Source organism: Oryx dammah, unplaced genomic scaffold, assembly GCF_014754425.2.
Source record: "Oryx dammah isolate SB20612 unplaced genomic scaffold, SCBI_Odam_1.1 HiC_scaffold_2, whole genome shotgun sequence".
Lineage (NCBI taxonomy): Eukaryota > Metazoa > Chordata > Mammalia > Artiodactyla > Bovidae > Oryx > Oryx dammah.
In genome coordinates this window covers 111,708,719-111,731,913 of record NW_024070186.1, presented here as the reverse complement: position 1 = coordinate 111,731,913, position 23,195 = coordinate 111,708,719, and the positions used below count along the sequence as shown (strand labels likewise).

At 43.3% G+C, this 23,195-nt stretch overlaps 1 protein-coding gene across 1 annotated transcript in view; it reads left to right on the top strand.

The window, feature by feature from the left end:
- The first annotated feature begins 3,794 nt into the window (after positions 1-3,794).
- The window catches only part of LOC120852590 (transmembrane protein 45A-like), a 72,460-nt gene continuing 53,059 nt past the window's right edge, over positions 3,795-23,195 (top strand). The window contains exon 1 of the mRNA XM_040225924.1: positions 3,795-3,948. Within this exon, the coding sequence (XP_040081858.1) occupies positions 3,930-3,948 (19 nt within the window). The 5' untranslated portion in view covers positions 3,795-3,929. The remainder of the gene's footprint in view (positions 3,949-23,195) is intronic.

Here is a 23,195-nt window from a genome sequence, read left to right as displayed (position 1 = left end):
TGTTACTTTTTTTGTTGACAAATTTGTAACAGATAGAATAAGGTCTTATTTGACCTCTAGTAAACCTAAGTACAACAGGAATTTTATTTCTGCAGTTGGTAAGTTGTGTCTGACTCTTTGCAACTCCATGAACTACAGCATGCCAGGCTTCCCTGTCCTTCATGATCCCCCTGAGTTTCCTCAAAGTCAAGTTCATTGAGTCAGTGATGCCACCTAAAAACGTCATCCTCTGTTGGCACCTTCTCATCTTGCCTTCAATCTTTCCCAGCATCAGGGTCTTTTCCAATGAGTCAGCTCTTCACATCAGGTGGGCAAAGTATTGGAGTTTCAGCTTCAGCATCAGTTCTTCCAATGAATATTCAGGGTTCATTTCCTTTAGGATTGACTGGTTTGATCTCCTTGCAGTCCAAGAGACTCTCAAGAGTCTTCTTCAGCACCACAATTTGAAAATATCAATTCTTTGGTGCTCAGCCTTCTTTAATGGTCCAGCTGTCACATACATACCTGACTACTGGAAAAACCATAGCTTTGGCTATATAAATCTTTGTCGGCAAAATGAAGTTTCATCTTTTTTTCTTTTTAATACACTGTCTAGGTTTGTCAAAGCTTTCCTTCCAAAGAACAAGTATTTTTTAATTTCATGGCTCTGGTTACCATCCACAATGATTTTGGAGCCCAGGAAAATAAAATCTGCCCCTGCTTCCACTTTTCCCCTTCTATTTGCCATGAGGTAATGGGACTGGATGCCATGCTCTTAGTTTTTTCAATGTTGAATTGTAAGCCAGTTTTTTCACTCTCCTCTTTCACCCTCATCAAGAGGCTCTTTAGTTCTTCTTCACTTTCTGTCTTTAGAGTGGTATCATCTGTGGTATCTGAGGTTGTTGATATTGGCAATGAAGAAAGCTTTTTTCTTTTATATTTGAAGTGTAGTTGATTTACAATGTTGTGTTAATCTGTGGTGTACAGCAAAATGATTCAGTTATATATATATGTACACACACACACAACTCTACAGTAGGATCTTGCTGTTTATCTGTTTTATATATAGTACTTTGTATTTGCTAATCCCAGATTCCTAATTTAACCCTCCCTTCCCTTTTCCTTTGGTAGCTAAGTTTGTTTTTTATTTCTCTGAGACTGTTTCTGTTTTGTAAATAAGTTCATTTGTATCTCATTTTGGATTATACATATAAGTAATATCATATGGTACATGTCTCTCTCTTTCTGATTTATTTCATTTAGTATGATAATCTCTAGGTCCACCCACGTTGCTGCAAATGGCATTATTTTATTTTTTATGGCCGAGTAGTATTCCATTGTGTATATAGACCATATCTTCTTTATCCATTCATTCGTTGAGGGACATTTAGGTTGTTTCCATGTCTGAGCTATTGTAAATAGTGCTGCTGGGAACAATGGGAGGCATATATCTTTTCAAATCATAGTTATCTCTGTATATTGCCCAGGACTGGGATTGCAGGATCATGTGGTAATTCTGTTTTAATTTTTCAGAAAACTGCCATACCATTCTCCATAGTGGCTGCACCAACTTAAATTCCCATCAACAATATAGGAGAGTTCCCTTTTCTCCACATCCTCTCCAGCTTTTGTTATTTCTAGACTTTTTAATAATGGACATTCTGATCAGTATGAGGTGGTACTTCACTGTGTTTTTGATTGGTATTTCTCTAATAATGATGTTGAGCATGCTTTCCTGTGCCTATTGGCCATCTGTATGTCTTCTTTGGAGAAATGTCTATTTAGTCTCAGGGGCAGAAAACTTTTGTATCTCTAGTGGAACAGCCATGTTTGTGGAAGTCCAGTTCAGGATTCTGTCAGATGGCAGGAATTACTCTTCTCTCCAAGTGATACCAGCATGGAGTGATGCTTCATAGGGACACTGAGCTTTCAGGCACTCTACCCAGGATTGGTGTTGCCCAAGAGCATTTATTTACACTGTAGTTTCCATGCAGGTTGCTCTAAAAACAGAAGGGAAATTATTTATCTTCAGGGCCAGCTTCATGTTTGTGCAGCTTGTATGGTTGTACAGTGTCCAGTTTTAGATGGGAGAGCCTCAGTCTTATTTTCATGCTCTACTGTTACTGTTGTCAACATCCCAACAATTTATAAATAAGGGACCCACATTTTCATTTTGTTCTTGGCCATACAAATCTTGAAGCTGGTTCTGCTTCTATGCATCCAAGGTCACTCAAGAGTGAGGTAACAAGAGTGAGAAAAAAAAAAATCAAGAACCTCTATTGTCATCTTCCTCCAAGTTTATATATCCAGATAAGCGCCTAATGAAACTGCTACCCATTCCTTGACGTCTGTTGCTGTTGTTCAGTCACTAAGTCATGTTTGACTCTTTGTGACCCCGTGGACTATAGCATGCCAGGCCTCCCTGTCCCTCACTATTTCCTGTAGTTTGCCCAAGTTCATGTCCATTGAGTTGGTGATGCCATCCAATCATCTCATCCTCTGCTGCTCTCTTCTCCTCTTGTCCTCAATCTTTCCCAGCATTGGAATCTTTTCCAGTGAGTTGGCTTTTTGTATCAGGTGGGTAAAGTATTGGAGCTTCAGCTTCAGCAGCAGTCCTTTCAATGAGAATTCAGGGTTTGTCTCCTTTATAATTAACTGGTTTGATCTCCTTGCTGTCCAAGGGATTCTCAAGAGTCTTCTCCAGGACCACAATTCAAAAGCATTAATTCTTTAGCCCTCAGCCTTCTTTATGGTCCAACTCTCACATCTGTACATGACTACTGGAAATACCATAGATTTGACTATACAGACCTTTATCAGCAAAGTAATGTCTTTGCTTTTAATATGCTGTCTATGTTTGTCATAGCTTTTCTTCCAAGGAGCAAACATCTTCTAATTTCATGGCTGCAGTCATCATCCACAGTGATTTTGAAGCCCAAGAAGAGAAAAATCTGTCATTACTTCCCCCTTTTCCTCCCCTTGATCTTAATTGATAGCATATTTAACCTCCTTTAAGAGGAAGTTTTCAGAGGTCTCTTTTCCCCTTTTAGAACCATCTCCATACTGATTCAGAAACTCTAGTTAATAGAATGATTTAGGTCTTGGCAACATCATTTGAAAAGATGAATTTTCTACATCTACTTGGTTTACTTTGTGTTATGGTCTTTATCTAGCACAACCTCAATTTCACGGGTGCATTTTACACACAGTTCAGTATATCTTATTTTTTAAGCAAGAAGTAAGAAATATTCTTATTGGCTGGTGGGTCCAAATACTGAAACCAGCCCCAGTGATTGTGAATATTCTTTCCTGAGTTTTCTTAATCTTCATAGGCTGTGCACAGGTAAGGGGTGCACCCTGTAGCTTTTCTCTGTTCCCCTTGGGTAGGAATAGGTGTGGGTGGGTTGGCTTGGTGGACTGGCCCAGGAGAGAGAAGCAGAGTCATGGGTAGTAGGCCTTATCCCTGTGGAAGCCTTCACTATTCCTATGCTTACACATTGGCTACCTAAGCTGGATGACTGAGCAGTTTCATAGAAATGGTTAGTCAGGAGGCAGACTTGGTGAGAGTGGGCATAAAGGCTGTAAGTCCTTCTCAGGACCTGGAGAAACACCTGCTGACAGTGGCTGGGGGGTGCCTCCCTGATTGCAAAGGACAGTGTCTTCTGCTAAGCAGAGAGCCTACATAGTGGAGTGACACTCAGTCTTGCTTGTCTGATGACATTAATTACAGGGTGTTATGGGCCAGGTTTCTGTAGGTTGGGTGGAGGCGGAGGCCACTGGCAATGTGTGCCATGCCCAGGGAGAAATGTGTGAGTAGGAGGAAGAAAAGGATTTCTCTGGAGCTGTTCCAAGGCTGATGCTGGTGAAAGATGCTTGTCTTTCTCGAGCATTAACACAGCATCTGCCAGGATTGTCAGCTACCAAGAAGCACGTCTCCGTACTCATGAACTATGGGGAATGCGGGCAAAGGTAAGAGTGTGGTATATTTTAATACTGTGTTTTCCTACTCATTGGGTTTGGTGTGCACCTGGATGTGTATATGTGTATAAAACTGACTGAAAGTTGTCAGGTTACAGTCTACTGATTTTTTTTTTATTCTGTTGGCAAATTTTCAGCATTATCTAAGACATAAAGGCTTTGTTTTTACTTCTTATTCCTTAACTCTTCTGCCTCAAATCTAAGGTGTTACTCAGACCATGGATGATGAATGATTAGATGGAGAACTGGTTTGAAATGGTCAAAAGTAGTTCACCATTTCTAGAGTAGTCTTTAATGTGAAAGAGCAAGAACTTTTCATTCACACTGACCTAGCTTGACTCTTCTGTGTATGTGTGACATTGTGCAAATAACTTAATCTCTCTGAACTTGCAGAGTGGTATGGATTGAATGAAATAATGCCCGCAAAGAGCCTAGTGCAGCAGCTGTCTCCTGGTAGAGACTCAGCAATGGTTACCTCTAGTTTATCAACTCGTTCTCTAGCTCTGCTTCCCTAGCACTGGAGTCATGCCCTGCCATTCTCAACTCCCTTAATGGTGTTTCCACAGCCGACTAATTGTAGGTTGTGGCAGATTAAGACAAAGCTAAGACTAGCCTAATTTAATGATTCTATGGACATTTCCTTACATGTTAGAACCTAGCATTGTAGTTAGATAGGCAGAGTAAATGTGGGCAGAAATGTGTCTCAAATGCTGAATTCTACTTCACTTGATGTGGAGCATTTTTTCCTTCTGAGATCTTTCAGGATGTGGCAACTAAAGCATAGGTTCTGCTATCCACTCTTTCCATTCATCCATTATCCATCCATCCATCCATTCAGCCATCCATCCATCCATGTATTTATCCATCCAGCCGTCCACTCTTTCATCTATCCATTCATCCATTTATCAATCCAACATTTGTGTACTGAATCAGTGTATGCCAAGCACAGCTCTAAGAGCCAGAGATTAAGCAATAAAGAAAACAGGAAAAAAAAAATCCTGCATTCCTGAAGCATTTATTCTAGTGAGGCATGATGCAATCAACGAAATAAATCAGCGAAGTCTGTAGTGTGTTAGATGCAGAATTATTATGGGGAAAGTAAAGCAAGAAAAGGGGTTGGGGTTTGAGGCACTCTGCAGTTTTTCAACAGGGTGATCAGGGAAGGCCTCCCTGAGAAAGTTTTTGAGCAAAGGCTAAAAGGAGAAAAGGGGAAGAACATTTCAAGCAGGAGAAGTGGCAAGTGCAAAGGCTGGAAGGTGGAGGCAAGCCTGTTGTGCAAGGAGAAACAGGGAAGCCGGTGTGGCTGGTGGAGGAGAGGATGAGAGAAGTCTGGAGGAGTGACAGGGGCTAAATCACTCGGGGCTACGGAGATTCTTGTGAAAACTTGAGCACAACTGGCACTTCAATAGAGTAACACTGGCTCCTATGTTGAGAACAACGTGAAATGCAGAGGTGGAAGCAGAGTCTACTTCGACCGTTGTAATAACACAGACCTGTATAAAAGTGGTTACAGGGAAGGGGTGAAGAGTAGACAGCCTCAAGGAATATTCTGGAGATAGAGCCAACAGGATTTTCTACTGGGTTAGATGTGTGTAGGGAGAGAAAGAGAGGAGTTAAGGATGACTCTATGTTTTAGGGAGAGGGCGAGTAACCAGAAAGATGAAGTTGTCACTGAGTGGGAAAAACTGGAGCAGATCTCGTCCCGGATGTTAGGAGATCTGTTTTGGATGGTTTGGGATTTGAGGTGTAAGTCGGACACCTGAGTGGAGATACTGAGTGGGAAGCTGGATTTGGGAGTTGAGAGTTAAGAAGTGAAGGCTGGGCTCAAGATAGAAATCTAGGAGTGGTGGACACGTGATGTAGTATTTAAAGCTGTAAAGCAGAATGAGATACCCTACTACTGAGGGCAGGTAGAAAAGAGTTCTAAAAACTGAGCCAGAGGACTTGCTAATTTTAAGGACCTGTGAGATAAAAGAAAACAGAAAAGGAGGAACCAGAGAGGAGGAAAAACAGGGGCAAAATATTTTCCAGCAGAAGGCCCTGATCCACTCTGTGAATTTCTGCTAGTGGCTCAAGTAAGATGAGGACAGATTTGGCTGTTGGACGCAGCAAGTTGGGATTTCAGTGACCTGGACAAGAGAGCTAGAATCAGGAAGGTCCAGTAAAGAAGGGACAGGTTGAAGCAGGGAGAGGTGAAGTTAGTGACCATTAAATTGCTACCAGCCTTCCTCACTCCCAATCCAGAGGAACCAAGCCCTTCACCTTCCCATTTTTCTGATGCATCTTTATCTTATTTTGCCAATTCCATTAATAGTTGTAAGCAACCTTCAATTCTTTTGGAATGGGTTGCCAAGCCAGCAGGATGGGATGCTCCTCCAAACAGGGAGCCTCTGTTGGGGTACAGAGCTTATTGTTTCTTCCCTTCACATCCGGAGGTAGAAATGTGACTACCTGCCTGATCCCAAGGTTGCAGGGGTGGGGGACAGGCACAGTTCTGCAGCAAGTGGAATCTTTCTCTTTTTTTTAAAATATAAATTTATTTATTTTAATTGGAGGCTAATTACTTTACAATATTCTAGACCAGGGATCAAACCTGTGTCTCTGCATTGGCAGAGACAATTGGTGTCTTCCGTGGATTCTTTACCAACGAGCTACCAGGGAAGCCTGTTTGCTTACTTTTAAATTGGCTGTTTGTTTTGTTTTCCTTTCTTTTTTATCGAGATAAAATCGACAGATTACATTGTGTTAGTTTTAGGTGTATAAGATAATAATTTGATATATGTATTGGGTTGACCAAAAAGTTTGTTTGGGTTTTTTCATAAGCTGTTCTAAGTGAACATTTTTGTCCATCCCATATCTACTGAGAAATGATTACCACAAAAAACTTGGATAACATCCATTATCACATACAGGTACATATTTTTTGTGTGCGAGATGAGAACTTTTAACCCCATTCTCTAAGCAATTTTCAAATTCACACTATGGTATTATTAACTACAGTCACCATGCAGAATATTACATTCCTAGGTTTTATTTATCTTATGACTGGATAGCTATAACTTTTGACCACCTTTATTCATTTTACCCCTCCTCTCCCACTAGCCTGTGGCAATCACCAGACTGTTCTCTGTATCTATGAGTTTATGGTTTTTTAGATTCCATGTATAATTAAGGTCACATATATTCTCATGGAGTAGTATTTGTGTATATGTCTGACTTAGCATAATGCCCTCAAGGTCCATCCATGTTATCACAAATGGCAGGATTTCCTTCCTTTTTATGGTTGAATAATATTCCATTGTATGTATGTGTGTGTGTGTGAGATGTGTGTATCACATCTTTATCCATTTATTTGTCAGTTGACACATATCAATTGACACTTATATTGTTTCCATGTCTTTGCTACAATAAATAATACTGCAGGGAACATGGGGGTACATATGTCTTTTTGAGATAGCGATTTTTGTTTCTCTTGTGTAAATACTCAGAAGTGGAATTGCTATATCACATGGTATTTTTGCTTTATTTGCTTATTCATTCATTCATTTATTAATTTCTTGCTGCACTGGGTCTTCATGGCGGTGTGCGGGCTTTCTCTAGTTGCCGCAAGTGGGAGCCACTCTCTCATTGCGACGTGTGGTCTTCTCAGTGCTGGGGCTTATCTTGTGGCTCAGCATGGGAAGCAGGGTGCGTGGGCGTCAGTAGATGTGGCTCCTGGGCTCTAGAGTGCAGGCTCAGGAATTGTGACGCACATATATTCCATGGGACATGGAATTCTCTTGGACCAGGTGTGTCTCCAGCATTTGCTGGCAGGTTCTTAACCCCTGGAGCACTAGGGAAGTCCTGGAGGTCTTTTAAGGTGGGATGTAGAAGAGTTTAAATCCAACTGGCAGTATTTGACAGATGTGGTACAGGGGACATCGGCTCCTCTGGCTGAGGCTGGATGCGTGTGTGTTAATTAGCTTTAGCTTCCTCTATTTGGTGTCAGCCCCACCTTGGCAGGGTGTATTTGGATCTCAGTTGTCAGCTGCTTTTTTAGATGACACACTTGTTTATTTATTTATTTATTCTGAGCTAGCTGCTTCTTGGCTAGGGCTGTTATAGTGCCACGCTCACTTCAGCACGTACACACAGACCCCGGGGCTATTGACTCTTATTACTCTGTACCAGCTGGGTCTGGCCTTCTCCTGCCTGCTCAGGTCACAGCAGAGCAATTGTAGCCAGAACCACTCAGACAGGTGGGACTGCTCTGACACCTGTGGGGAGTGACCAGAGCCTCCTTGCCACATTTGGTGCCTGCACCCAGGCTCCAGGATATCTCTAAGCCATTTAGCATGACTATGAAGAGTATATCTAATCAGCTTAGTAATGTGGGGGGATGTGTTTGTTGTCAATTATTTATTGTTTCTGGTTGAACAGGATTTCAATAGAAGCCTAACACCTGTAGTCCTCTCTCAGGGAGCACTCTGGTTCTCCGGTTGGATCCTTGCCCAGCAGTGTCCAATCCTGAGTTCAGATCTGCCCTTAAGAAGACCAAGGCAGGGAGTTCCTGGTTGCCTAGTGGTTAGGACTCTGTGCTTTCACTGCTGTGCTTGGGTTCATCCCTGGTCCGGGAACTGAGAACCCATAAACAGAGTTAAAAAAAAAAAAAGAAAAGCCAAATAGTGCTTGGTGAGTAAATTACCATGGGGATAATGGCCCACGGGTGTATGCTCAGCGGCTCAGTTGTGTCTGACTCTTTGCTACCCCATGGACTTTGTAGACCACCAGGCTCCTCTGTCCATGGGATTTTCCAGGCAAGAATACTGAAGTGGGTTGCCAGGCCTTCCTCCAGGGGATTGTCCCAGCCCAGAGACTGAACCCATGCTTCCCGCGTCTCCTACACTGGCAGGCGGATTCTTTACCACTGAGCCATCAGCTCCTTGACAATCATGCCCTCTTCCCCCTCACTTGCCACCTGGTCCATGATGCTATAATGATGCTTTTCATGAGAAATTCCATGAGAATTTGCAGTTCCTAAGAACTAATTTCTCCCTGGGCCATTCTGCAGTAGAGGCAAGAGAGTGGGTGCCAGGCAGTGGTTGTAGGCTGCTCTGGTCCCTGATCTTCTTTTTGGGATGAGGAAATATGGGCTATTTGGGGGATGACATGTCACTCACATTCATTTATTTGCTTTTCAGGAGTAAATAACTCCTGCTGAGAACCTTTGCTGAGAACATGGGACTTACTCTTGTGGATTACTATTGTTTAGTTCTTTTTAATGGTACAACATTCTAGTGTCCCATCTTCCATCTGAACTCACAGAAACACTCACACAAATAGGATGACCTTGGTCTGTACAATTGAGAGTTCACAATTCTTGTCCTAGTTACAAAGTGAAATCCTTTTTTTTTGACATCCCCAACCCCTGGTGCTGCTCATCTGTCTCATATAGTCTAACCCGACGATTCTCATCATTTATTTCTGTCACAGTATACATAGAACATGACACCATGCAGATGAGAGGACTCACTCTTAGAGAACAGGCCAGGGGAGGTCTGGCTTCATAGGCTTTGGATCCCCTTACACTCAGCTGACTGCTTTTGGGCCTGAATGCATTTGTATTTTCTTCTGCCACAGCTGTACCCATCAGGGGCACACCAGTGTGCTGCACGAAAGGTTAGAGGTTCAGGTCCAAGACCTAGTGTAGACCACTATCTCAGTGCAGTCAACATCTATAAACATCTTTTAAGGTATCCAGAAACATCTCTCAACATACTTACCCAAGTGTTGTGAGTTAGGGAGAACTAAGTTCTGGTGGTCCTGCCCCTTTCTCAGTACAGTTTGCTACCATCTGCTATTCTAGACGTAGAAGGATGCCAACACTTCCTGTCCCCTGTCCCTTCCCAGTCAGCGAGCCTGGGCTCCTTGCCTCTACGGCCACATTGTGATGCTTAGCAGGCTTCTTCCTACTCACTACTTTATTAGGTATTTCACCATTTCCACACATTCCTGCCCCCTGGGAGCTAACATGGGGCTAGTCCCAGATTTGCTACATCTTCTGCACAGCTTAGAGCAGGGGTCCCCAACCCCTGGGCCATGGTGCAGTACCAGTCTGTGCCCTGTTAGGAACTGGGCTGTAGAGCAGGAGGTGAGTGGTGGCCCAGGAGTGATGTATTTACAGCTACTCCCCATCACTTGCATTACCGCCTGAATTCCACCTCTTGTCACATCAGAGGCAGCATCAGATTCTCATAGGAGCATAATGAATGTAACATGCTTAAGTCATCCTGAAACCATCCCACTCCCGCCCATGGAAAAATTTCCTGTGAAACTGGTTCCTGGCGCCAAAAAGGTTGAGGACTGGTGGCTTAGAACATTGCTTCTTATGAAATGGTTGAGGGCATCACCAGATGCCCTGTGGAGACTGTCTGCTCCTGTCCCTATGACAAATACCCTGACACGTGGTCTGTTGGGATGCCGATGTTGCAAGAGCACTCTAGTTCTCTTTTAACTCTTAAGACTATGTGGTATTGGGTATTGCTTCTTATACTCAGACAGAGCTATAAGCATACTCACCGACCCAACCAATCAATTGTTTACCTGTTTAACAACTCGTTCAGTAAATGGTGGGCAATGAGAATGTAAAGACAGAGACATAGTTCTTGCTTTTTAGAAGCTCGCAGTGCAGTGAGAGAGACCCTAGATGTGTAATGATGGCATTCAGGAAATTTCTGTGAGAGTGCCTTGGGGACACAGAATAGGGCTCCTCACACCTGCACGGTGGATCAGGGAGATTGCTTGATTGAGATGAAATGACTGTTGAATGGAGTTTTTCTATCTCTTTCTTCCTCCTTTTTTCTTGAACTGAGTCATGCAGGATGTATGTCATTGGCTGAGGGAAGGAAGGGTTCCAAGCAGCAGTAAGACTGTAGAGAGCTAAGGAAGCATGTTAGAGAGTTTGGAATATTTAGGGAACTTTCAGTTCAGTACAGTCGCTCAGTCGTGTCTGACTCTTTGCGACCCCATGAATCGCAGCATGCCAGGCCTCCCTGTCCATCACCAACTCCTGGAGTTCACTCAGATTCATGTCCATCAAGTCAGTGATGCCATCCAGCCATCTCATCCTCTGTCGTCCCCTTCTCCTCCTGCTCCCAATCCCTCCCAGCATCAGAGTCTTTTCCAATGAGTCAACTCTTCAAAGTGCCACTATTTTGAGTATCAGTCAGTTCAGTTCAGTTCAGTCACTCAGTCGTGTCCGACTCTTTGCGACCCCATGAATCACAGTACGCCAGGCCTCCCTGTCCATCACCATCTCCCGGAGTTCACTCAAACTCACGTCCATCGAGTCAGTGATGCTATCCAGCCATCTCGTCCTCTGTCGTCCCCTTCTCCTCCTGCCCCCAATCCCTCCCAGCATCAGAGTCTTTTTTCCAATAAGTCAAATCTTCACATGAGGTGGCCAAAGCACTGGAGTTTCAGCTTTAGCATCATTCCTTCCAAAGAACAACCAGGGCTGATCTCCTTCAGAACAGACTGGTTGGATCTCCTTGCAGTCCAAGGGACTCTCAAGAGTCTTCTCCAACACTACAGTTCAAAAGCATCAATTCTTCATTTGAGCATAGCAGACTGTTAATGGACAGCAGCAGTGGGATAAGAATCCCTCTAAAATAAGTTTGAAGGGTGAAGGGGACACTCCCATGTGAACCTGCAATGGTCAGACTATATTTTTGAAATGAGAGTGTCTGTGAGGTTCAAGGTAACATCTTATAGGAGCCGGGCTTTCTCACCCGGAGGAGAAAACGTATAAAGTAGTGTGGCCTAGACAAGCTAGCTAGCCTTTCAAGTTACTGACCTAGGAGGAAAATATTACCTCATGGAATTGAGAGGATTCTATAGAGTTCCTAGATAGGTGGATGCTCAAAAAATATTATTTTTCTCTTTGTCCCCTTTGGACATAGGCTTTGGAATTGAATCTTGGTTCTGTCACATTATTGTGATAGGTGTTGTAATCTTTATGAAGTGCATCTCTTTTTCAATATCTTTTTTGGACATCTCTTTTGGGTGTTAGTTCTAAAAAGTCTTGTAGGTCTTCATAGAATCGTTCAACTTCAGCTTACTCAGCATTACTGGTTGGGGCATAGGCTTGGATTACCGTGATATTGAATAGTTTGCCTTGGAAATGAGCAGAGATCATTCTATTGTTTTTGAGATTGCATCCAAGTACTGCATTTCAGACTCTTTTGTTGACCATGATGGTGACTCCATTTCTTCTAAGGGATTCCTGCCCACAGTAGTAGATACAATGGTCAGAGGGTGACTGCAGCCATGAAATTAAAAGGCGCTTACTCCTTGGAAGGAAAGTTATGACCAACCTAGATAGCATATTCAAAAGCAGAGACATTACTTTGCCGACTAAGGTCCGTCTAATCAAGGCTATAGTTTTTCCAGTGGTCATGTATGGATGCGAGGTTGGACTGTGAAGAAAGCTGAGTGCCAAAGAATAGATGCTTTTGAACTGTGGTGTTGGAGAAGACTCTTGAGAGTCCCTTGGACTTCAAGGAGATCCAACCAGTCCATCCTAAAGGAGATCAGTCCTGAGTGTTCATTGGAAGGACTGATGTTGAAGCTGAAACTCCAATACTTTGGCCACCTCCCCCAAAGAGCTGACTCATTGGAAAAGACTCTGATGCTGGGAGGGATTGGGGGCAGGAGGAAAAGGGGACAACAGAGGATGAGATGGCTGGATGGCATCATCGACTCGATGGACATGAGTTTGAGTGAACTCTGGGAGATGGTGATGGACAGGGAGGCCTGGTGTGCTGCAATTCATGGGGTCGCAAAGAGTTGGACATGACTGAGTGACTGTACTGAACTGAATTGAACTGAGTTAAATTCACCCATTCCAGTCCATTTTAGTTTGCTGATTCTTAGAATGTCAACATTCACTCTTGCCATCTCCTGTTTGACCACTTCCAATTTGCTTTGATTCATAGGCCTAACATTCCAGGTTCCTATGCAATATTGCTCTTTACAGCATTGGACCTTGCTTCTATCACCAATCACATCCACACCTGGGTATTGTTTTTGTTTTGGCTTCATCCCTTCTTTCTTTCTGGAGTTATTTCTCCACTGATCTCCAGTAGCATGGAGTGGGGAGTTCCTCTTTCAGTATCCTATCATTTTGCCTTTTCATACTGTTCATGGGGTTCTCAAGGCCAGAATCCTGAAGTGGTTTGCCATTCCCTTCTCCAGTGGACCACATTCTGTCAGACCTCTCCACCATGACCCCCACCTGTCTTGGGTGGCCCCGCATGGCATGGCTTAGTTTCATTGAGTTAGACAAGGCTGTGGTCCGTGTGATCATATTGGCTAGTTTTCTGTGATTATGGTTTCAGTGTGTCTGCCCTCTGATGCCCTCTTGCAACACCTACCATCTTACTTGGGTTTTTCTTACATTGGACGTGGGGTATCTCTTCACGTCTGCTCCAGCAAAGCACAGCTGCTGCTCCTTACCTTGGATGAGGAGTATCTCCTCAGGGCCGCTGCTCCTGACCTTGAATGTGGAGTAGCTCCTCTCGGCCCTCCTGCGCTCACACAGCTGCCGCTCCTTGGCCATGGGGTAGCTCCTCTCAGCTGCCGCCCCTGACCTTGGGCGTGGGGTAGCTCCTCTCGGCCGCTCATGCGCCTTCACAGCCTAGCACTCTCCTTTTCATTATAGGGGACTAGAATGCAAAAGTAGGAAGTCAAGAAACACCTGGAGTAACAGGCAAATTTGGCCTTGGAGTATGGAATGAAGCAGGGCAAAGGCTAATAGAGATTTGCCAAGAGAACTCACTGGTCATAGCAAACACCTTCTTTCTACAACACAAGAGAAGATTCTACACATGGACATCACCAGATGGTCAACACCAAAATCAGATTGATTATATTCCTTGCAGCCAAAGATGGAGAAGCTCTATACAGTCAGCAAAAACAAGACTCGGAGCTGACTGTGGCTCAGATCATGAACTCCTTATTGCCAAATTCAGATTTAAATTGAAGAAAGTAGGGAAAACCACTAGACCATTCAGGTATGACCTAAATCAAATCCCTTATGATTATACAGTGGAAGTGAGAAATAGATTTAAGGGACTAGATATGATAGACAGAGTGCTTGATGAACTATGGACAGAGGTTCCTGACATTGTACAGGAGACAGGGATCAAGACCATCCCCAAGAAAAAGAAATGCAAAAAAAGCAAAATGGCTGTCTGGGGAAGCCTTACAAATAGCTGTGAAAAGAAGAGAGGTGAAAAGCAAAGGAGAAAAGGAAAGATATAAGCATCTGAATGCAGGGTTCCAAAGAATAGAAAGAAGAGATAAGAAAGCCTTCCTCAGTGATCAATGCAAAGAAATAGAGGAAAAAAATAGAATGGGAAAGACTAGAGATCTCTTCAAGAAAATTAGAGATACCAAGGGAACATTTCATGCAAAGATGGGCTTGACAAAGGACAGAAATGGTATGGACTTAACAGAAGCAGAAGATATTAAGAAGAGGTGGCAAGAATACACAGAAGAATTGTATAAAAAAGATATTCATGACCCAGATAAACATGATGGTGTGATCACTCACCTAGAGCCAGACATCTTGGAATGTGAAGTCAAGTGGGCCTTAGAAAGCATCACTATCAACAAAGCTAGTGGAGGGGATGGAATTCCCATTGAGCTATTTCAAATCCTGAAAGATGATGCTGTGAAAGTGCTGCACTCAGTATGCCAGCAAATTTGGAAAACTGAGCAGAGGCCACAGGACTTGGAAAAGGTCAGTTTTCATTCCAATCCCAAAGAAAGGCAATGCCAAAGAATGCTCAAACTACCGCACAATTTCACTCATCTGACATGCTAGTAAAGTAATGCTCAAAATTCTCCAAGCCAGGCTTCAGCAATACGTGAACCGTGAACTCCCTGATGTTCAAGCTGATTTTAGAAAAGGCAGAGGAACCAGAGATCAAATTGCCAACGTCTGCTGGATCATGGAAAAAGCAAGAAAGTTCCAGAAAAACCTCTGTTTCTGCTTTATTGACTATGCCAAAGCCTTTGACTGTGTGGATCACAAAGAACTGTGGAAAATTCTGAGAGAGATGGGAATACCAGACGACCTGCCCTGCCTCTTGAGAAATCTGTATGCAGGTCAGGAAGCAACAGTTAGAACTGGACATGGAACAACAGACTGGTTCCAAATAGGAAAAGGAGTACGTCAAGGCTGCATATTGTCACCCTGCTTATTTAACTTCTATGCAGAGTACATCATGAGAAATGCTGGGCTGGAAGAAGCACAAGCTGCACTCAAGATTGCCGGGAGAAATATGGATCACCTCAGATATGCAGATGACACCACCCTTATGATAGAAAGTGAAGAGGAACAAAAAGGCCTCTTGATGAAAGTGAGAGGAGAGTGAAAAAGTTGGCTTAAAGCTCAACATTCAGAAAACGAAGATCATGGCATTCGGTCCCACCACTTCATGGGAAATAGATGGGGAAACAGTGGAAACAGTGTCAGACTTTATTTTTTTGGGCTCCAAAACCACTGCAGATGGTGACTGCAGCCATGAAATTAAAAGACACTTACTCCTTGGAAGGAAAGTTATGACCAACCTAGATAGTATATGCAAAAGCAAAGACATTACTTTGCCAACAAAAGTCCATCTAGTCAAAGCTATGGTTTTTCCACTGGTCATGTATGGATGTAAGAGTTGGACTGTGAAGAAAGCTCAGCACTGAAGAATTGATGCTTTTGAACTGTGGTGTTGGAGAAGACTCTAGTCCCTTGGACTGCAAGGAGATTAACCAGTCCATCCTAAAGGAGATCAGTCCTGGGTTTCCTTGGAAGGACTGATGCTGAAGCTGAAACTCCAAATCTTTGGCCTCCTCATGCAAAGAGTTGACTCATTGGAAAAGACTTTGATGCTGGGAGGGATTGGGGGCAGGAGGAGAAGGGGACGACAGAGAATGAGATGGTTGGATGGCATCACCGACTCAATGGATGTGAGTTTGAGTGAACTCTGGGAGTTGGTGATTGACAGGGAAGCCTAGCGTGCTGCAATTCATGGGGTTGCAAAGAGTCGGACACGACTGAGCGACTGAACTGATCATTATCTTATCTTTAAAAATGGAAATGATAATCAAGAGGTTAACTTAATTGGTGCATGCAGAATGTATTAGGTGTTGGCACATAATAGGAACCGGTTTTTCATGGTGAGCCACTCTTTCCCCTCCCTTCCTGCATTTACTGTTGAAATTGGTGAGGCTAATGAAACTCAGATACCAGGAATAAGAAGAGGGCTTAGCAGTTTAACCTCTGGTTAACAAGTATCATCTGGAGAGCTAACAAACTGTCCACTTAAACAAAAATGTACAGCATGCGAGTTGTGAGTTTGAGCTTTATTCAGGGTCTTACTGAGGGCTTCCCTGGTGGCTCAGAGGTTAAAACGTCTGGAATGCAGGAGACCCAGGTTCAATCCCTGGGTCAGTAAGATTCCCTGGAGAAGGAAATGGCACCCACTCCAGTACTCTTGCCTGGAGAATCCCATGGAGGGAGGAGCCTGGTAGGCTACAGTGCATGGGGTCGCAGAGTCGGACACGACTGAGTGACTTCACTCACTTTCACTTACTGAGGCTATTGTCTAGTCTGGAAAATAGCCTCACAGGAGCTCTGAGAAACTGCTTCAAAGAGAAGCCAGGAGATGTATATACACTTTGTTGTTCAGTTGCCAAGTTGTGTCTGACTATTTGCAACCCTATGGACTGCAGCACACCAGGCTTCCCTGTCCCTCAGTATCTTCCAGAGTTTGCCCAAGTTCACATCCTTCGAAATAGTGATGCCATCCAACCATCGCATCCTCTGCCGCTCCCTTCTCATCCTGCCCGCAATCTTTCCCAGCACCAGGGTCTTTTCCAACAAGTCAGCTCTTCACATCAGATGGCCAAAGTATTGGAGCTTCAGCTTCATCATCAGTCCTTCCAATGAATATTCAGGGTTCATTTTGGTTAAGATTGACTGGTTTAATCTCCTTGCTGTCCTTGGGACTCTCGAGAGTCTTACCCAACACCACAGTTCAAAAGTATCAATTCCCTGGTGCTCTGCCTTCTTTATGTTCCAGCTCTCACATACATACATGTGAGGCTGGATGCATACATACAAGCCTATGGAAAAACCATAGCTTTGACTAACTATACAGACCTTTGTCTGCAAAATGATGTCTTTGCTTTTTAATACAGTGTCTAGGTTTGTCATAGCTTTCCTTCCAAGAAGCAATTGGCTTCTAATTTTATGGCTGCAGTCACCATCTGCAGAGATTTTAGAGCCCAGGAAGAGGAACTCTGTCACTGCTTCCATCTTTTCCTCATCTATTTGCCATAAAAGTGATGGGACTGGATGCCGTGATCTTAGTTTATATATGTATATATACACACAAAAGCAGACTTATTTTTATATACAAAGGCAGATTTTGATATAATTGAAGCTGAATCTCTAGCAATTGAGGTCCAGGAATTAGTTATTTTTTATGAGCTCTTCAGGGGATTCTCTGGTGCAGCCAGGATTGAGAAGTAGACAATACTAAGCCCTTGAATTTTCTTCAATGATGGAATCTGAGAGTCTAAAGAGACTCCTTCTGCTGCCAAAATCTGGCTCTCTGTGCGCCGATGACAAACAGAAGTACAGAGACAGTTATGGAGGAGAAAGAAAGGGTAGCTTTATTCCTTTGCCAGGCAAGGAGGGACTGCATCAGGCTAGCACCTCAACTGTGCCCCTCTCCCTGGGAAATAGGGAGAGGTGTTATAGTTTGATGTTTTCATCAGTGGTATATGATAAGGATCAGGGCAGTGATGGTTTTACACTCTTCTTTCTTCTGCAAAGTTCTAACACAGCCATAACACTGGGTTTGGTCATCCCTGAGGTTATTGGCCTGAGACTTTCTTTCTGAAGAATGCTGCAAGGGAGTGTTACAAGGGTGTGTGGGGGAAGATGCAAGTGCAGCATGCCTAGGGTCAGAGAGTGATTAAGAAATTAACTTTGTGAAGGACAAGTCTAGTTATGTGCACCAAAGATTAGAAACAGTCAAAGTAAAATTAGGATTGCTTAATTCCTACAGGCCTGTTCTGGGGATTTCTGTACTCATTCCTTTGTTTTCCTTGCTTGTTAGCACAGGAGGCCTGAGGTCAATCCCTGGGTCAGGAAGATCCCCTGGAGAAGGAAATGGCAACCCATGCCAGTATTCTTGCTTGAGAGAATTCCATGGACAGAGAATTCCATGGACAGAGGAGCCTGATGGGCTCCACTCCATGGGGTTGCAAAGAGTCAGACTAGACTGAGCAACTAACACTTTCACTTTCACTTAGCAGAAAAACCCAGTTTGCATTTCTGTTGTAACATTTCTATTTCTGTTCTCTTCTCTCCCCACCATCTGCTGGTGATTTTTAGTTTTTACTTTTATGATGGTCAGAGGCCCTCCCTCTGACTGGCATTCCTAATGGGATATGGCAATCTGAATAACGTACCCCTCCCGCCAGCGTCAAAGAAGGGCAAGTTCTAATCTCTGGAAATTAGAATGTGTTGCCTTACATGTATTGGGGACGAAAGAGGATGAGATGGTTGGATGGCATCACTGACTCATTCGACATGAGTTTGAGCGAGCTCTGGGAGTTGGTGATGGATAGGGGAGCCTGGTGTGCCGCAGTCCATGGGGTCGCAAAGAGTCAGACACGACTGAGCGACTGAACAATAACAACAACAACATATATTGGGACAGCAACACTGGATCTCTATGCATTTTAGATTTTCAACTGGTATTTTTAACAAAAAGATTAACAGGAGGAAAAACTAACAGTCTTTGTTGTTTTTGTTTAAACACGTGCAGCACTCATCACGCAGGAGAAACCTCAATGAAAAATAACTCAAAGTGGCAGCTTAGAATTCTGACTTATAGAGCATCTTCAACGAAAAACAATAAATTTGTAGAGAAATGATAAGACAAAAGAAAACAATTTTGGTTTTCAAGGGCGGTGAACTGTGGAAATATAAACATATGGGAGGGAACTAAGATTTGTTTAAGTTTGGCTAAGATTTGTTTGCAGATTCCACTTGCCACCTCTGCGCTGATAAGAATCTGTTTCTAGTGAAAGAATGTATATCCTGCCTCTAGGCAGAAAGGAGGGAAAAGAAAAATCTTTTCCTCCATTTGCTGCTTCTTAATTTCCTTCAAGGGAAGGGAAAGGGAAAGTTGCTCAGTCGTGTCCGACTCTTTGCGACCCCATGGACTGTAGGCTACCAGGCTTCTCAGTCCATGGGATTTTCCAGGCAAGAGTACTGGAGTGGGTTGCCATTTCCTTCTCCAGGGGATCTTCCCGACCCCGGGATCGAACCCGGGTCTCCCACATTGTAGGCAGACACTTTACCCACCGAGCCATCCTTCAGCTCAAAAATATTTTTATGTCAAATAGGCATACTTTGGGATGGTGTATTATAGTTTCTTTTAGTTCTCAATTTGTAGCTTTATTTCTAGAAAGTGTCACATGTTTTTAGAAAGTGTCACATGACCAACCTAGATAGGTTATTAAAAAGCAGAGACATTACTTTGCCAACAAAGGTCCATCTAGTCAAAGCTATGATTTTTCCAGTAGTCATGTATGGATATGAGAGTTAGACCATAAAGAAGGCTGAGCGCTGAAGAATTGATGCTTTTGAAGTGTGGTATTGGAGAAGACCCTTGAGAGTCCCCTGGACGGCAAGAAGATCAAACCAGTCAATCCTAAAGGAAATAAGTGCTGAATATTCATTGGAAGGACTGATGCTGAAGTCAAAACTCCAATACTTTGGCCACCTGATGCGCAGAACTGACTCAATGGAAAAAATCCTGATGTTGGGAAAGATTGAAGGCAGGAGGAGAAGGGGACAACAGAGGATGAGATGAATTGGATGGCATCACCAACTCAATGGACACGAGTTTGTGGCTCAGATGGTAAAGCGTCTGACTACAATGCGGGAGACCGGGTTCAGACCCTGGGTCGGGAAGATCTCCTGGAGAAGGAAATAGCATCCCACTCCAGTATTCTTGCCTGGAAAATCCCACGGATGGAAGAGCCTGGTAGGCTACAGTCCATGGGGTCAAACGAGTCTGGACATGACTGAGCGACTTCACTTTTCACTTCCTTTCACTTGAGCAGCTCCTGGAGTTGGTGTGGACAGGGAAACCTGGTATGCTGTAGTCATGGAGTCGCAAAGAGTCAGATACAACTGAGTGACTGAACTCAACTGAACATATTAAAAGCTGAATTGGGTTAGAAGTTGTGAGATAAGAGATCAGCACAGGGAGAGAAAATTTAGACAGGAACAAGCAGAATAGGGTGAATTTAAGAACATTGTTTTCTGTTTGATTGAGTCGGTCTGTTACTTTGGTAATAGGTCATTTTGGTTCAACAGTTGTGTCTCATTTCAGGAGGTGATGTTTGCGTGGGTTTCCACTATATGATCTGAGCAATCAGGGATTTAGTAAGAGGCATTTCTATAGAAACAAAAGGAAAATGAAGTTTAATGGTTGGAGTAGACTATAAAACTGGTTTTTGAATCCGGATGACAGCCAACTGACCAGATTTCAAGATGTTTAGCTCAAAGTATGTTTTGCAGTTTGAATGTCTCTGAGGCTGCCATCAGGTGTGTTCCAGTGAACCTTCTGAGTGACTTACACAACAACAGGCATGAAGGGTGTTCATACATGGGCTGTTGTGGGTGATATTTCTGTTTATATCAGGTTGTCCAGTTTCAGTCATTTTGGGAAAGTTCAGTTCAGTCGCTCAGTCGTGTCTGACTCTTTGTAACCCCATGAATTACAGCACGCCAGGCCTCCCTGTTCATCACCGTCTCCCGGAGTTCACTCAGACTCACGTCCATCGAGTCCGTGATGCCATCCAGCCATCTCATCCTCGGTCGTCCCCTTCTCCTCCTGCCCCCAATCCCTCGCAGCATCAGAGTCTTTTCCAATGAGTCAACTCTTCGCATGAGGTGGCCAAAGTATTGGAGTTTCAGCTTTAGCATCATTCCTTCCAAAGAAATCCCAGGGTTGATCTCCTTCAGAATGGACTGGTTGGATCTCCTTGCAGTCCAAGGGACTCTCAAGAGTCTTCTCCAACACCACAGTTCAAAAGCATCAATTCTTTGGTGTTCAGCCTTCTTCACAGTCCAACTCTCACATCCATACATGACCACAGGAAAAACCATAGCCTTGACTAGACGGACTTTAGTCAGCAAAGTAATGTCTCTGCTTTTGAATATACTATCTAGGTTGGTCATAACTTTTCTTCCAAGGAGTAAGCGTCTTTTAATTTCATGGCTGCAATCACCATCTGCAGCAATTTTGGAGCCCCAAAAAATAAAGTCTGACACTGTTTCCACTGTTTCCCCATCTATTTGCCATGAAGTGATGGGACCAGATGCCATGATCTTCGTTTTCTGAATGTTGAGCTTTAAACCAACTTTTTCGCTCTTCTCTTTATTTCTTAGTGATTACAAGTCAGAAGGGTGGGAGAAAAACTGGAAATGTTAGCTTGGAAATGGTAGCTCTGCTGTGATCAGATATTGTCAGAATCTAAAGGAATTAAAGAACTAAAGGAATTAAAGGAATTTGGGATCCACTTTGATTCACAGGTAAATAACAAAACCTCAGTGATAGTGAACAGGACTAGGATCTAATATCCATAAAGGTGTGTCACAGTTTTCCATTGAACCATCATTTTTTTTTAATCTCTACAATCACCCCCATTTTTACCAAAGAGAGTAATAATAAGACAAATTGCTTTGCTAAATAAGTCTAATTTCATTAAACTTGCTCTGATTATTAACATAAATGAAGCAAGAATAGACACTGATCATGTAAGCTCTTTTAAGTCTGTTTTGCTAGAATTTTTGATAAAGAATATAAGATTATTCTGGAAGCCAAGTCAAGGACTCACTTGCAGTGTCTGTAGATTTAGGTGAATTCCTCTCTTCTTGAGATGTAAGATGTCATAAGTTGTTGGGTCTACTAGGAAATGACTACCTATTCTCATTGGTTAGGCTGGGAACCCTATAAACAAGATACCAGATAGTTTTTTGAAAGGAGGCTTTAAAGGCTCCCTAAAGTCAATCTTCAATTCAGTTCAGTCGCTCAGTCGTGTCTGACTCTTTGTGACCCCACGAATTGCAGCACGCCAGGCCTCCCTGTCCATCACCATCTCCCGGAGTTCACTCAGACTCACGTCCATCGAGTCAGTGATGCCATCCAGCCATCTCGTCCTCGGTCATCCCCTTCACCTCCTGCCCCCAATCCCTCCCAGCATTAGAGTCTTTCCCAATGAGTCAACTCTTCACATGAGGTGGCCAAAGTACTGGAGCTTCAGCTTTAGCATCATTCCTTCCAAAGAAATCCCAGGGTTGATCTCCTTCAGAATGGACTGGTTGGATCTCCTTGCAGTCCAAGGGACTCTCAAGAGTCTTCTCCAACACCACAGTTCAAAAGCGTCAATTCTTTGGTGCTCAGCCTTCTTCACAGTCCAACTCTCACATCCATACATGACCACAGGAAAAACCATAGCCTTGACTAGACGGACCTTCATTGGCAAAGGAATGTCTCTGCTTTTGAATATGCTATCTAGGTTGGTCATAACTTTTCTTCCAAGGAGTAAGCGTCTTTTAATTTCATGGCTTCAGTCACTATCTGCAGTGATTTTGGAGCCCCCCAAAAATAAAGTCTGACACTGTTTCTACTGTTTCCCCATCTATTTCCCATGAAGTGATGGGACCAAATGCCATGATCTTCATTTTCTAAATGTTGAGCTTTAAGCCAACTTTTTCACTCTCCTCTTTCACTTTCATCAAGAGGCTTTTTAGTTCCTCTTCACTTTCTGCCATAAGGGTGGTGTCATCTGCATATCTGAGGTTATTAATATTTCTCCTGGCAATCTTGATTCCAGCTTGTATTTCTTCCAGTCCAGCGTTTCTCATGATGTACTCTGCATAGAAGTTAAATAAGCAGGGTGACAATATGCAGCCTTGATGTACTCCTTTTCCTATTTGGAACCAGTCTGTTGTTCCATGTCCAGTTCTAACTGTTGCTTTCTTACCTGCTTACAGATTTCTCAAGAGGCAGGGCAGGTGGTCTGGTATTCCCATCTCTCTCAGAATTTTCCACAGTTTATTGTGATCCACACAGTCAAAGGCTTTGGCATAGTCAATAAAGCAGAAA